Genomic DNA, 17026 nt, shown 5'->3' on the forward strand with positions numbered 1-17026 from the left:
TTTTTTTTTTTTTTTTTTTTTTTTACTAATAAAGCACGTCACAGCAGTCATTTAAATAGCCAGCAGCCAGCAGTGTACATTGAAGGGATAAGAGTCTCACTGCAGGTAGGGATTATTTGGAGGGAAAAAAATTGTTGCTACACAAATATATAATGCATTTTTACTTTGTAACTTATTTACTAACTATACTGCGTAAAAATCTTAAATACAAGCTAACCGTAATTTGCTTATTTGTTTGAAAATAAAGCAAATTCCAGTTCAAAGAAAAATTTTTAAATAAAAATGTTGAGTAATTGACAGTTTAATACAATTTTCTGAAGAAAAGTAGAATAAATGCCTTAAGAATAAAATTCTTTTATTTGTAATAAATTTTACAACTTCTTTCATTTGTTAGAAAAATAAGAGAGTTTCAAATGAAAAAACGAAAAATTTCTGTTTGGAAATTTCTTAGTACTATTCTAATTACAATCACCTTTCAATTAAGAGTCAAATGTTATTTTTTCTCTTGATTTAACGATGATAAATAATCTCTATATTTTAAAGTAATACATATATTCATATATTAAGTGAGCGGGCTATGCCTAACGTGACCATTTATTTTTTGAATCAAAACGGGACATTGGTTTATTTAAGTCAAATCATAGGTAGTCAATGAAAAAACAACACTTTTTTAAAGTTATTTATTCAGAAAAAGTTAGTTGGCTTAAAAGTTATGAATCACAAAATATAGGTACCCAAAATTTTCAGTTATATTTATATTTATCAGAAGAACAAATTTGTTTTAATATAACTGGTGACGATTTCAAGTAAGAATAAAACTCTTGGCACGTTTTTTTTATATTCACCTTAATTATCAACATCGCCTTTAGAACTGAAATTTGTAACAGGGTTTTCTCAGATGTCCACAATTTGTTCATAATAGAAAATACTCTTTCTACTGGAGTATTTGTAGCAGGCAAACATAACATATATTCAGTAACAATAGAAAAGTTTTCATGCTGAAGACTGTTGGCGCGAAAGTGTTTGAATACCGGTTTCTGTGGAAACATTTAAATTATTCCATTTCGTTATTTTTTGCGATGTAATGTAATTAGAAATTAATGAAAATTCGTCAAAAACTTCAGTATCTTTATTACAGTCAATATATTGCTTTTCAATTAATAAATACATCCAGAGATTTTTGAATGTCTTCCCATGTGGGGACCTTTTTTGAATCTACCCAATAAAATATCTCCATTTCTTTGGTAAGAAAGCAAGTCCACTGCTCCAGATATTCACGGCTTGTTTTATAAAATTCTGTAAGCCGTCCTTTTCACAAATTCTTCATCGATAGCAGTACCACTATCTTTCAATTTTAACATTAATTGACGGACCATAAATGGAAGAAACTGATTGGCCTGTTTCTGAGTTAAATTGTCTTTTAATTGATTGATTTCTTTTCCAGCTTCAATTGCCGATATAGTCTGACCTTCAAGTTTTAAGACAGCTTGATAAAAACATGTTGACTGAGCGTGTAAAAAATAAAACCACAATTCGGATGTGGGATCTTCAGAAAAGTTTTTTGTAACAGGGGACATTTTTCAATACTCAAAAAGTAGCTTTTTAACGGCTGTTACATTTTTAAAACCCTCTCCAAAGCAGGCATAAGAGCAAGCCATCTGGTTTTGCTATAGCCGAGCATTTGTTGATATTCCGTTTCAGTTTCGGCACAAAACTCCTTTAGAGCTTCAACTCGAATCGTATAAATATAAAAAAATGAATATATCTTCACAATAACGCTTTCGTAATCTACGGGTAGCCCATCTGCAGCAGATTGTATTGCACTGTGAATTACATGGGCTCCACATCCAATACCTATTAATTCTTTTTTCAGAAATGATTGTAATTTCATTAATACATTGTTAGTTCCTCGCCTAACTGCACCTCCGAAATTGACGTTGGCATTGTCCCCACAAAATGCTACGACTTTTGCTGTCAAATTATTATCTGTCAACACTTGGTTTAAATAATTGACAATGGTGTCAGAAGTTTCACCAGGTTGGTCTTGGAAATCTAAAAATTTTACTTGCACCCCTACGTAAGGTTGAAAATAGCGCATTACAATGGGGTATGTTTTCTTGTTACCGTGGTTTGACGCGTCGTTTAGTATTGTAATACAGTTGCACTTATCAAGGTCGTTTTTTAATTCTTTCTATTAATTTTGCTGTAGGCGTCAAAACATTTACTACAATAGCTTCTGATTTCGTACGCGCGCATGTAAATTTGGGATCAAAACATGATTGAATCAATTTTGATGCATAATCATTAGAGCGAAAATTGTGGTTTTCTTGTATCGTGTAATAAGCCCAGACGCCTTCTGCCGCGGCGATACCAAGTCCTTCAAAGTTGGCGCGTCCGATTTCTTGAAAAGGTTTAACAATGAGGAACTCGAAGCGGCGGCACGATCGGCATTTTTATGTTTGTCAGACTTTAAATGCTGTTCAATATCACCGCCACCACTGTGGGGAACACTAAATTCTGTACGACACGTTTCACATCTGACATCTGATGGAGTATTTATATGCTTGATAAACGGATATTTTTCTTGTAAGCTAACATTGAACGAACACATGCGTTTCGGAATTTTAACTTGTGATTCCGAAGCAAAAGAAATTTAAATTATTTATTACACGAGCATCAAACAAAAACAAAACAAATAGCGAGAAGTGGGCAAATGAAATGTTTGTCAAACACTAGTCAATAAGTCAACAAAACACAAGCGATATGACGTCTTGCCCACTCTCGGCTATCGTTGCGTCGACGATGATGCGGTCTCACTCTCGCACAACGCTAGCTCGCGTCCGGTTGGTGCGCGCATCACATCGCGGCGGCGTGCAGGGCGTGGCCGACCGTCTGCTATTCAAATTTTCGCGCGGTTTCTGAAAACGGGACAATTTTGCGTCCCACAGTCCATTTCGGAGACACCGGGATTCGTAATTGTAAAAAGGGACAGTCCCGTTCAAAACGGGACCTCTGGTCGCGTTAGCTATGCCCACTGTATTCAAGTAGCATCTCTCTGCACAAGGAGGTTAGAATAGACCAGGGTTTCTTAAACTATGGGTCACGACTTCCAAATGGGTCGCGGGAACTGCAGCAGGGGGGGTCACCAAATATTTTAGCAGTTTTGATGTTTCTTTAACTTATTATAATAATTTTACAATTACCAAATATTTTTACACAATGTATCTGAAAATAGATAAAGATGAAAATAGATAGATAAGACAGACAAAGAAAAACAGCGAAAACATTTCGACGCATTCTTTTTATAATATAAACGTTCATTTTCCTTGCTTTGCATGTGACGCTGTCATTTCGTCTGTTACTTATTTAAAATGTTCACATTGTTCTATGCGTTAAAATTAAAGTTAATAGCACCTAAAACTGCAATAGTATGTTACAGTAGCAAGTGAAAAAATTGACAGTTTCACTCACTCGTGTGTCAGATTTGCGTAATACTTATGGGGTCCCATAAAATTTTTGTAAATATTATGGGGTCCTGGGGGTCACGAAAAAATCTCTATGATAAAAAGGGATCGCGACTGAAAAAAGTTTAAGAAACTCTGGACTAGACTATTCTAAACTTCTTGGTTCTGCAGGGCTTACGCTTCATGCATGCGCAGTGATATGATTCACTAGCGTGATATGATTCACTAGCATGCGCAGTGATATGATTCACTAGCGTAAAAGGCAGGCATCTGCTATACACTGTTGGGATTGTATCATAAGATTGGCGATAAATGTTGTTCCGTTAAATATTGTCACGCTAGAGTTAACCTGACTTACCGGTTTACTTGCGTCTTATATTATGAAAGAAAATTTTTTGTGTTTGGAATGTTCGAAGTCCTATTCATTCCGACGAAATCTACATGCGCATATTGTTAAATGCCATCCTTCGAAATTATACGAATTAGCTCCTATATTAAGAATTGCTCTCAAATTTACATGTGATGATTGTTAGGAAGTTTTTTTAAAACAAGCATTTCAAAAATTTAGGGATATTTTATGGGAATCAAAAGCACTTTGATGAAGAATTTTAAGGTTAAAGGCATTTTTTAAGAATTTTGGATGAAAGCATTTCTTATAGGGATATTTGAAGCGGTGGAAATCCTCTCCCTACGGCCCCATGACTTCAAATTTCTGGGTGCTGAGACAAAGAATATGACTGAGAGACATTCCCTAGAAGAAGGTTGTCGGCCAATTCTTCAAAAAGGGGCTTCTTTTTCGTTTTGAAACGTAACCTTTCATAGAAGCATAAGGCAACTAGACTTCAACTTTAATTAAAAACTCGACGATTTAAAAGAAATGTATTGACACTAAGCAAATCGTAAAATATTTGTCTTTTTAATTTAATAAAAGATCTCAGCTGTTTAAATGAAGTGTGTTGCTACTGCTTTAAATAGTTTATTTTTATATTGCGGGTATCAGTTAGTTGCCATTCGGCGAAGCATAAACTAATTAGTTTCTCATTTCAGTTTAATCTCCCTTGTAGTTTAACACAGCGTTTCCCAACCTTTTTTGGCCAAGGCACACTTGTCGCGGGGAAAAAAATCACGAGGCACACCACCATTAGAAAATGTTAAAAAATTAACTCTGTGCCTATATTGACTATAATAAAGTAATTCTCTTGAATAGGAATCAAATAAGCACAAAGAAAGTATTTTATAATTACTTTATTATGAAATATTAAGTAAACAGAATAGTGAAAAATTATAAAATACTTTCAGTGTGGAACCTAGGCCTGTTTGGCTGAACACAAAGCTGATATTCTGGCTGGAATCGAAGAAAGACACACACGTAGCTCTTCGTCAACAGTTCTCAGTCTCTCTCTGTATTTGGTTTTCATAGCAATCATGCTTGAAAAGCTAATCTCACACAGATATGTAGTGGAAAAAGGGAGCAATGTCAAAATAGCTTTGTTTGCCAGAAGGGGGAACTCCTTGGCAGTATCCAACCAAAAACTGTCCAAAGGTAGATCAGCAAATCTTAGCTTGCAACCACGATTTTGTCTCAGTTCAATTAGTTCCTCCTGCTCCTGTAAAGTCATTTCCTTTCCAACAACTGATGCTGAGCTATAAGGGTCCCTAACCCAGTCAAGGCATTCAGTGGAGACTGAAGAGAAATAAAATGACAACTTCTCCTCAAGAGTTTTTAAATGCTTAACTATTATCTCACACAGTGCAGCAGTGTGAACACCTTGCCATTGCATGGTGAGTGTGAACATTTCAAGATTGCCACTTTTCACGTGTTGATGCCAGAGTTGCACCTTTGAACGGAATCCATTTATTTTATCTGTACTTGTAAGCAGGTTTTCATTTCGGCCTTGCATTCGGGTGTTCAATTCATTCAGATGATGAAATATATCTGCCAGGTATGCCAGCCTTGCACACCACTCATCACTTGCAAGTTGCTTTCCGTAATATGACCCCTCATTTGTCAGAAACACTTTAAGTTCCTCCCGCAGCTCATACACACGAACCAAGACCTTGCCACGCGACAACCACCGGAACTCCGTATGAAACAGCAAGGTTTTATGCTTTGCTCCCATCTCCTCACACAAAGCTGCAAATATGCGACTTTTCATGGGTCGTGACTTTACAATGTTTACCATGCGCACAACATCATCCAACACATGAACTAAGGCTGATGGTAAAGTCTTGGCTACGAGGGCCTCGCGGTGTAAAAAACAATGCGTAATAATCACATGTGGATTTCTTTCCTTCACTCTGCTTACAAAGCCTTTGGTGCGCCCGACCATGGCTGCAGCTCCATCGGTGCAGACACTTGTGCAGTTTTCCCACTTAAGTCCTCCTTGTTCAAGGTATTCTGATGTGACCCGAAAAATTTCTTCTCCTGTTGTTTTTTCTGGCAATACCTTGCAAAAAAAGAAATTTTCTCTAATTGCATCACCATCAACAAAACGCACATTAGCTAAGAGTTGAGCATGTCCACTGATATCAGTAGACTCGTCAAGTTGCAATGCAAATTTCTCACTGATACGGATCTTTTCCAAAACCACACTTTCGATGTCTGCAGACATGTCATTAATACGTCTGGAAATTGTGTTGTTTGAGAGAGGGACTTTGGCTATTTCCTTTGCTGCTTCAGGTCCGAGCATCTCCTCTACAATAGCTTTGCAGGCAGGAAGTATTAATGTCTCTGCCACAGTGTGCGACTTTTTTGTCTTGGCTATAAGTTCAGCAACTTGATAGCTAGCTTTAAGAGCTCTTTCATTTACATTTGTTGTTTTTCTCATAAAAGTTGCCTGTTTCTCCATGTTGTCACGCAGGCGAACAAAATAGTCCACATTCTTGTTTTGAAGCAAAGGGTGTTTCGTTTGGAGATGGCGTTTAAGTTTGCTTGGGACCATAGCACTGTTAGCTAGCTTTTCACCACACACCACGCTCAGTGGAGTTGGTTTGTGTTCATCTCCAGTGAAAGTAAATCCAACTGAAATATAGCTTTCGCTATATTGCCTTACGCCAGAGAATTTAACCATCTTTGCTTTCTTTTGACCCCCACTCATACTCGGGCTCTCATCTGGCTCCAGATTTTGTTCAGAGTCCAGTTCTTTCCTTTTCAAAAACTTGTCCATCACTGCAGTATCAGTGTCTCTCTCCTCACAGCAGCCGTTGTCTCTCTGACACTGTGTGAGGCGTCTGCCTGCGTCTCATGGGGGCGGGAACACGGCGGACACTTGTCAAGATTGGCAGGGGGAGGAGTTATAGCACTGCACAGCGCCGTGACCACCTATGACACTGGCGGGGGGAGTGACGGGAAGAGTTATAGCGGGCGAACAGCACCGTGACATCCAGACCCGGCGGCACACCACGGTGCTTCAGACGGCACACTGGTGTGCCGCGGAACAGCGGTTGGGAACCGCTGGTTTAACAAACTAATCGGCTTAAAAGCAAAATACTTATTTTTAAACTCTGCTTCATTATTTTGCAGTTGTATGTGCAAAATGAGACTAGCTGAATTTTGTAAGATTAGCATTTGATTATTTTCTTTCTTGTAGTAACTATTTTATGGGGCTTGTTATTGGAAAAGTGAAAAGGACAACAAACGTGTTTCGACGTAAAACTAATAATAAATGACGTTCAACGTAAATTAATAATAACTTTGCTACCTCTATATATAATAAAAGAAAGAGTCTGTCTGTATATGTGTCTTTCGTTCTTTCTGCGCGTGAGCTAATAGACCCAGGGCTACGAAATTTGATAGATATGGAATTAATGTAGACAAGAGCAAGTGCATCTCGAAGCGATATTTTCAAAATTCGAACTGCTGACTGTTGAAAATATGAGATAAAATATTATTAATTATACACGCAACACGCACATCGCAGTCTTCTTATTCTGACGCGCATGTCTCGCGAGGCACAACAGAAAGAATTTCCCTTCATCTCTCTCTCTCTCTTTATTAGCAAAGAGGTTTGTATAGTTTGAATTATGTCATCCACGAAGTACAATTTTGATTGGTTATTGCTTTTTGATGATAGTTTCATTCTTTTAGAAATGTGGTTTTTGCAACAGTTTATCTTTCATTGCTTTGGATACTGGAGTGCTGACTGTTTTCTCTTCAAAATATGAGATTGATAGCTTCTTTCATTGTAATTTTTTATATTATATTTTAATTATATATTTAATTTTAATTGTATAAAAAGTTTGGCATGATTTTTTTTAGGAAACAAAGTTCTTAACTTCCTTTATACCATTTGAATTGTTAAGATTTTGCAACGAGAAGTTGGTTAATTTATTTATTAGGATAATTACTATTTGTATTAAGGGATACTGCTTATTTTAATTTTAATTTTTTAATATGGGATACATTTTTATCGAATTTTTATTTACTTTTTTATTTAATTTTTTATTATATATATATATATAGATATATATATATAGATATATATATACATATAAAGTAGTTGCTCTGCAGAATAAAATTCTGTGCAGGTTTTAAATTTAACATTTGGTTTTCCCTTTAGGCATTTTTACACTACATTTAAAAGCTAGACAAAGGCTGGCCGCTTAGCGATTAGTATGACAATAAACGAAACCAAGCCAAACCTGAACGCACATTCAGTAAGAGAGCAGTGAGAGTGGGAAGCACTTTTTAGTTTTGTCTCACTCTAGAGACATTGTTTCATAAAACTTTCCTGGACGTTTTGCAATCCATTAGCATTCAGAACAGTTATGGAATATGCATATTGTGCATTGAATCTATAAATTGAATATTTCTGTATTCAGTATCTAAGCACACTGAATTCATGTAAACTCTAAAGCGTCTCAATAACTAATGTTTTATCTAATACTAGCCGCTATTCGGCCAGCCTTCGTCTGTCTTTTAAACGTACCGGAAAAATGCTTAAAAGACATCGATGGCCGCGTAAGTTCTTCCACCTTTTTTCTCTTGAATAAAATTAAAATTTTTTAAACAGTTTCTTACTCGATAGTTTGAGTGATTCTTTTTCTGAAAAATTGAAATGTTATGATACTTTAGGAATCTTCTGAGAAAATGCGTCAACAGTCACATAGCAGCCATTTAACTTGAGACAGCATTTCACCGCATAGCGGCAACAATTTTTCATCGTGTTTCTTATGTCACTGTTTTTAAGAGATTGGCATATCTACATATAATAAAAGAAAGATTGCAAAGGGAAGTTTGTTAATTTATTTATTAGGATAATTAATATTTGTATTAAGGGATACTGCTTTCACTGTTTAGGTCAACAACCTAAACAGTGAAATGAGCAATAAATAACGTAAAAGAATACAAAAAACTAAAATTCTGAAAAGACAAGTATAATTAATGATATTTTATCTTATATTTTCAAGAAAAAAAAATTACAATGTAATAAGCTATATCCGTTAATACGAATATTAATTATCCTAATAAAAAAATTAACCAACTGTCCGTTGAAGAAAAAAAATCATGCAAAACTTTTCAATATCTTACAAACAGTGAAATAAGCAAAACATAACATGAAAGAAGCTCAAAAAACAAAAATTCTGCGCAGAATTTTACTCTGCAGAACAACTTTATCAAAAAAAAATCAATAAAAATGTATTATATATGTGGGATTTTAAATCCATAGCTTAATATTTTTCCTCGCGCGCTGTCTAAATATTAGCTGTTGACTGCACGAGTGAAATTGATAGAACTCTCGCCACTTTGTTTTATGAGATGTAAGATGTTGTTTTATAGATGTAAGATGATATAGATGCTGTATTAATAGATAAACGATGTTATAGATTTTGTATTAATAGATAAACGATGTTATAGATTTTGTATTAATAGATGAACTATATTGTAGATGTATTAATGTTTTATTAAATGTGTTTTGTTTGAATATGACTTGTGATTTCGAAACTAAAGAACCCACATATATATAAAAAAATGACAATGAAATATGCCAATCTCTTAAAAATAGTGACATAAGAAATACGATTAAAAATTGTTGCCAAACCCATATTTCTAAAAAAATGAAACTATTCAAAATGATGCGATTTCATCAAAAATCTATCAACAACAAAAAGGAAGGAAAATTGTTGCAAAAATGACATTTTTAAAGATGTGAGATGTGAGGTTTGTACTCGAAAGCTTTATTCAAATTTTTTTTAAAAAATACAAAATATTATCATTTTTCCAAAATTCTTTCTGTAAAAGCAGTCGCAAGGATGAAAGTTTAACGTGTCCAAAAATCAAAGAAAAATAAACTGTACATTTTTAAGAATAAACTTTTTTAGAAAAAATCCTGTTGAAAAGCTGTTAAACTCACTTTGTTAAATAAATTCGTATTTAATCGATTTATTGAAACACGAAATTTATTTTAAGTTCGTAAAATAGCTAAGTGCCTACGTTTCAAGACTATGTGAAAATGGAGTGTGTAGAGTAAAATCTCGCTTTCCTATAGCCCATTATGTCTCGAAATGACGCGATTTCGTCACAAAACATAAAATAAAAATATCCTAATTCGAATTTCGAAAAAATCGCGTCGAGGTGCACTGGCTCTTGTCTAGATGCATCTATGTACCAAATTTCGTAGCCGTGGGTCTATTAGCTTACGCGCAGCGCGAACAAAAGACACACACACAGACATTTTTCTTTCTTTTATTATATGTAGAGAAAACTAGCGGAAGTATCCCATGTGAAAGTTAAGTAAGTTAGATTGAGGGTAATGTATCTAACAAGAGAGCAAAGGATACCGCTGTAATTCTTCTCTAATAATGATGCAAAAATGAGTGAACGATACCTCTATAATCCTTCTCTAATAACAATGCAAAAAATAAGATTCATAGTCATACATTTTTCAGTCTGATAGGATATGAAACGCATTTAAAATTTCCATAGAAAAATAAGCTTATTTCTCTCTTACTATACCAGCAACAGTAGATCGCAGTTTTTAATGATTTTCGTCTTTCTAATCCAATGGTCGTAAAAGCTCAAGTTCCATCCACTATTTCACATATACACTACTTTAGTCGATTAAATGTGCCAAAAAATGGATCATAGTTAATTAGAAATCAATTATGCGAACAAAAAAACACACAAACGGACATTCTTCCTTATATATATAGATTTTGTAAGACTAACAAATTTTTGATTAACAAACTTAACGATGTGAAAGCCAGCAGTAGCAACACTTTTCGAAATAAAGCATCTTTATTTCCAACGCGCTAGACTGTTGCCACTCGGAAAAATGAGTACAAAAATTAATGTTTTCGGAGTTTTTAATTAATATCTCGGCTGATTAAAGTCGTACGAAGATGGGAATAGTCGAAATGACTTCCCACGAATTTTTATAATCGGGAATAATGTATTTAATGTTCGGCAGTGCTATTTGTATTTCATCGTAAAACTTAGAAATTTTTTGTTAACAAACTCTAGAATTTGAAAGTGATCAGTGGCAACAACTTTCGAATGAAAGCAGATTTTCATATCCAGCTTGCGAGACTTGCCACTCGGAAAAATGAGGGCGAAAAATTATCGTTTTTCCGAGTTTTTAATTAATATATCTGATTTTAGCTACTTTTTTCGCGAAAAAAGTGGACGTCGACCTTTTCCAGGCCTCAGAAAAGAGTTGTAGAAAGTTTGGTGGCTATAACTATAGTAGTGATTGAGTTATTAGAGGACAAGCAATCAGATTTTCTTCTTTATTTATATAGATCTACAAAAAATCTGAAATATATTTCTGGTTTAAAACCAAAAACCATTGTAACATCAAAGTAACTATAAATACTTTCTGCTTATGGTTTTAGAATAATCTGCCTTATGAACTCTGATATAAAATGAAGCCTTATAGTTTGCAATACCGATAAATGTTCTAAATGAACTCTAATACAGGACCAAGCGGAGTTAATTGCAGTATCCATAAATTTTATCCACTATCTGTCGGATTCCATTCAAAGCCATGTAACAGATGCCAGAAACTGGTATTGGAATACTGATTTTTACAAATAATGCAGTTCAGACGTTTTTGAAATTTTAATTATTTTTATCACTTTATTATATTATATGTGTAAAATATTTATGTGATTTTCTTCATTACATAACAACCAACTTTAATGGACAGTGGTGTAGTTTAAACTTCGACATGCCCACATTTTTCTAACGAAGCATTTACATTCTTTAAACAACTGTCCAACAAAATTCGCTATTCACGAGCTGTGATAATAATACAAAATTTCAAAAAATATCTCTGTAAGGATATTGCAGACGGGGGGTGGAGGAAAAAAGAATCAAATGAAATAGAAGCCAAAAATAGAATGCAAAAAAAAAAATTATTTTTGCTTCAGGCTCACTACGTTTGCGGTACTATGTTGTTCGTTATTAATTTTTTCATTTGCTTTTAATGCGCCCAATACGGCAGTAAAAAACCCATTTTTAGCAGGTTATTAATTTAATTTAGATGAATGTGGGTCCGCAATTATGTCACTTATATAAGTTAAATGTCTACATTATATTATATATCACACACTTAAAAAGCCCAACGGCGTCCGAGCGGTAAAGTCGCTGAACACTGGTTGTTTGGTCCGAAGTTCGAATCCCGGAACGGGCACGCTGCATTTATGTTTCCGATGTTTTCACCGTGTGTAACGTGTATTCGAGCCCCTTTTCCTTAAAAAATGGTCCACGAAATCAACCCTCCTTTGAAGCAGATAGCCCTCCAGTAGTCAAATAAACCAAATCAAAAAACTTAAAAATGAAATTGAAGATAAAAGGTTATATTTTCAAATATCAAATGTGCACCGATACTAGGATTCAAAGTATCTGCATAAACGGTTAAAATATTAAAATCAGGGTGCCACGAATTTTAGTATTCCCAGTCAAAGAATTGCACAAACTCGGTATCCATGTACCGCCAAAAATCGCCAATTTTCACCAAGAGGTATCCTTATCTTAGCATAAGATAACTAGATCTTTTAATTATTTGTTTTGTAGAATAACTTAAGGGGCAGCTACAAATAAAAGTATGGAGGCCCAAAGATCCATTCAGCAATGTCCCATGTATTTCCTTCCCGCACTAGCCCACCAGCTGCTGAACGGTAAAGTCGTTGAACACTGGTAGTTCGGTCCGAATACCGCGAACGGGCTGGCTGCATGGGCGTTTTCGTGGTTTTCCCATGTGCAACGTGTTAACACGAGCCAGTTAGCCTTAGGAAGTCCTCCACGAAGGCATACCTTCCCTTGAGCACGTGGCTTTAGTGTGCTTTACCGTAATTAAATAAATTAAAGAAGAACTCACAAAGACAACTTGAGTTCCGCCAAGGAGACGAAAGTTTTGGAGATGTTCTAGAGTTTACCTGTTATGGTTATATCTAGCAATCGTCCCGCATGTCCCAGTATCCAGTGTTTACAAAAACTGAGTATTTTCGTAAGTGAAATTGCAGAAAGAGAGGAAGGAGCTTAATTATCATGTTGTACAAAATAATTACTGTTTTAATACTAAATAAATCGCATAAGTATTTACCATATAACAGAGATATAACTATCACTAGTTATAATGGTCTTCTTTAGCTAAGCAACTTTAATTTGATTCTGCGTCCATTCTGTTGATATATGCCTGAAAACAAACAAGTTTGGCTGAGCTTGGTAAATGTTTTACGAAAGGAAACTCTCCGCTGAAGTGGGTGTTTCACTAGCTTACCTTTATCTCCGGACCAGAACTAACCGGACTATGGACATTCTGAAGGAGCGATAATAAACTTTTTTTTTTCCCTCGAAGTTATTGTAAGACAAAATCACCATCCACTGCCAACTTCATTTCTTGATTTATTTTTCGAAAAACCTAAGGAGAGTTTTATATTGGAAGGGGTCTTTTTTTCGAATAAGATATTATTGTAATCACATTGTAACCTTAGTGTTAAAGTAAGCAGTCTGGTGTTCTAAAGTCCGACAAGTACTTGATTTTAGCTTGCTGTCATTTTAGTTTTGTAATGTCTAGAAGTTGTGAATAATAAAAATTATGTTAATTTTTTTCACATTTGAGTTGTTAGCTTGTGAACTATTCGAGGATACCCAATCCGCCTTGTCCCAGCGGGACCATATAATTAAAAATGGGTCAACCCTCCTCCAAACCAAAACGATGGCAACCAGAGATCCGTGGTTATTATCCTCCTCTTATTAGCCGAGCAAAACAAAAGATTAATTTAAAAGCCAACTAAACCACACATTAAAACCGGGTCCCCACAGCCCGAGTACACAAAAAATTAGTATAAAGAAAAAGAACTTGAAAATATGCAATCAGCATTCCAACTCTCACTTAATCTAGAAATCATGCTGATAAAACATCACAAAAGGAAAGTAGGAAACATAAAATAACTAACCAAAAATAAAGAAGGGTTAGCAGAAAAAACGGTACTATTCAGTTTTGAGGGCCGCAAAAAATCGCCAAACTATTTTTGATGCCAGTGCTGCCAAAAATAATTGCGGCAACCCTAACGCAAGAAAAAAAAGTATAATGGTAAATAACTATTTAAGATTGATGTTTCAATTTAGATGAAAAGTTAATCTTATATAATACTTTTTATTATTATAATTTATATAAAAAAGGCTAAACATGACTGAATGGAAGCATAAGAATAACTATTTCAGATCATTATTATAATTTATATAAAAATTGCTAAACATAACTGAATGGATGCCTGCATCGCTATTAAGGAGTTCGCCAAGTAAATTAGTCTTGGCGAAAACTGAAAAAAATACGCAGAGATGTGTTTTTGAATTTCTTCGTAAATTTCGCACCAGATTTTACAAAATCTAATATTTAAGCATAATTTGAATCGTAGAATCGAAATATGGGAAAAAAATGGCGTGTCATTTTAGAGAAGGTCCGATTTTTGTGTCAAAATGAGGGAAAAGTGCAGAATCACCCACTGCTTGGAGCGTAACTGTATTAAGTATCTATGTCCTGAATTTGTTTATGCATTTTCTGATTATTAAATAGTTTCTGCATTTATCATGTTCTCAAGGCAATTAATTATCTTGTTATAACACTTCGCTTCGTTTGTAACATGTTTCAGATACTTCCGAAACCTTACCTGGTTAATGTAAGTCATGAAATATATGAGGTATACCATGACATGACAGTGTCTTGACATATCTCTATATGAGAAAATTTTTTTCATAATAATGGAAATCTTTTGTCATTATTAAAGAGATTTTAGTAGACATTTAATGTACTCAAAGTGTAATCGTTGTCCTTACTTTGCAATGTAGCTCTTTTGTGAGCTGACTTGAAAATCAAATACTGTGGGTCCCAACTGACTGTATGATATTTTTGCCAATTTTTTTCGCCTGCAATATGAGTAAGTTCTTTTTAGAAAATTTTCTTCAAAGGCGTTCTTGTTCTTAGGCAGCCTGTATTCGTGTGTTTCGTCATAACTGTAATAACCAATGTAATTCTGCGACCAGTGGGCGAGTGGTTAAAACTCCTGAACACTGGCAGTGCGATCTGTGTTCGAAATCTCCATGAACGGACCTGTTGTTGATAGGTGTTTACATGGTGTTCTCCATGCATAACGTAGATTTTAGCCAGTCTTCTTTGAAAATTTCTGTGAATGCGTCCTTCTCCTTAAGTAATTTTTGTGGGTTTTGCAGTATTCAAATAACCCAGAATAACAAATGCAGTTCTAGATATTTAAGGGAAGGTTGATTTGCTTTATGTGATTACGGCAAAGCCTCGCGGACTACATGCCTAAGGGGAAGGTACAATGCAATGTACACTGCGAGGGTTAAAAAAAAAAAAAAAAAAAGAGTTTTACATCTTCCGTTCTACTGGGCCGATTAACGAAATTTAAACTGTGTTGTTTATGTCTCGAAAGTGCGACTTAGGATATGTATTAGATTTATATATAGCATTGTCCTAATATAGGTGTTTTGACACAAAATCGGACTTTTTTCGAAAATGACATGCCATTTTTTTCCCATATATCGATTCTACGAATCAAATTATGCCAAACTGCCAGGTTTTTCGTAAGAATCGCAGAGTCCTTTTTACAAAATTAGCTCTCAAAATTTTCGCTCCTCAGTGTTAATTGAATGTGGTATGTATTTATTAATATATCTTTTTTTACGAATTTCTTTGATTCCTTTCTACACAGTTCGAAATTTAGGTTCCATCCAAATAAAATTCGCTCATTTTTTTTAATTTACTTTTAAAATTTGTATTTTTGAATAATTTTTATACATTTTTCGAAAAACATTTTGAATTATTACCTATGAAATTTTTACAGTCATCTTAAAGTAGATTATTTCTAAGCTTTTTATTTAAATGTAGAAAAGATACAACAAAATGAGTCAGACATTTTCGTAATATCTAATTAAAATACAAAACGAAAAAAAAAACTAGAAATACAAAACGAAAGTTTATGGAATTTGTTTGGATAAAGAAGCTATGCAAAAATCTAAAAATCGTTTGCGTTTCGAACGTGCCCCGATGTGTCTGTCTGGAAGTTTCACTTGAATTTTTACTATGATAAAAAATTCCATATCTTTAGTAGCTGCTTATTTTCATATAGAAGATACATTTGAATTATCGGCATGTTTTACTCTTTAGGCTCGTTTCCGCGTAATTAGTCGTTTGGATGGCTGCTTGAATTTTTAGCATGTTCTAGGCTTGCGTTTTAACTTGCGCTTTTCATATCTCGAAAGCGCCACTTAGACTATATATAATGGTATTCTAACATAGGTTTTTGATTCGTTCTTTTCTGAAAGGGCATAACTCCTTTTTTCCATATTTCGATTCTACGCTTCAAATTATGCCGGGTTTGAATGATAAGGGAATGTAAAGTAAAGAGATATCCAGCCTGGAGTGTCCTCGAAACGAAATTATTAGTCCAAAGGGGCAATTTACCCAGAAGGGCAAAATTTTTCGTTTGACATTTTGCGTTGGTTCACTATAAATGTCCGATTCAGGTTTCACATTGTTGCCACCGAATGTTATCGCCCCGTATTATCTTTAAAGAAATTAAGTAAAGAAAAATCTGCATAAATGTATGTATGTTTCTCGCACTGGTATAAAACAACGGTAGCTAGAGCCATCCAATTTTGAATAATGTACGTTTATGGGCATTTGAAATTTGTTATTGTACGTTTTCCGAATATGGGCATTTGAAATTTGTTTTTTATGATAGATTTCCTATTTTGTAAAACTTTAACGAATTTTTGATTAACAAACTCAAAGATTTCAAAGCGAGCCATGGCAAACTCTACGGGGGGGGGGACCTTTTTATCACCAGGCGTGCTAAACTTGGCCTTTTTATCACCAGGCGCGTATCGGAAATTCTAAAGATAGGCTCATTTTAAAATTATTTTGCGATATTGCTGTTGAACTTAATTTTATGGTTTAAGTGCGAAGAACGTGATATTTAATAAACGAAAGCAACACACAAAACGTTAAAAAAACGCCCCTTTGGAAGTAATTTAAAATCTGAAACTTTTCAGACAACTTCACTCTAATGCAGTGTTTCCCAACGTGTGGGGGGGG

At 34.6% G+C, this 17026-nt stretch overlaps 1 protein-coding gene across 1 annotated transcript; it reads right to left on the bottom strand.

The window, feature by feature from the left end:
• Positions 1-1612: 1612 nt before the first annotated feature.
• LOC146999374 (zinc finger BED domain-containing protein 5-like) lies at positions 1613-6631 on the bottom strand. The gene is made up of 3 exons (XM_085822500.1): positions 5212-6631; positions 4912-5148; positions 1613-2073 (listed from the first exon to the last, which is right to left on the bottom strand). The coding sequence occupies exons 1-3, from the start codon at positions 6629-6631 to the stop codon at positions 1613-1615; spliced, it is 2118 nt and encodes a 705-aa protein (XP_085678626.1).
• Positions 6632-17026: the final 10395 nt, after the last annotated feature.

This window comes from Stegodyphus dumicola, chromosome 1 (genome assembly GCF_044657685.1).
Source record: "Stegodyphus dumicola isolate Sdum_Otavi_A_Nest chromosome 1, ASM4465768v1".
Lineage (NCBI taxonomy): Eukaryota > Metazoa > Arthropoda > Arachnida > Araneae > Eresidae > Stegodyphus > Stegodyphus dumicola.

Bases quoted from the DNA above. Each gene is read 5' to 3' on its own strand.
- LOC146999374 (XM_085822500.1), bottom strand. From the start codon at position 6,631: ATGGACAAGTTTTTGAAAAGGAAAGAACTGGACTCTGAACAAAATCTG. The intron at 5,149-5,211 runs GTGAGATAATAG...ATTTCTCTTCAG, and splicing joins TGTTCACACTGCTGCACTGT to TCTCCACTGAATGCCTTGAC. The intron at 2,074-4,911 runs GTGAGATTAGCT...AACCTTACGTAG, and splicing joins TTTTTCCACTACATATCTGT to GGGTGCAAGTAAAATTTTTA.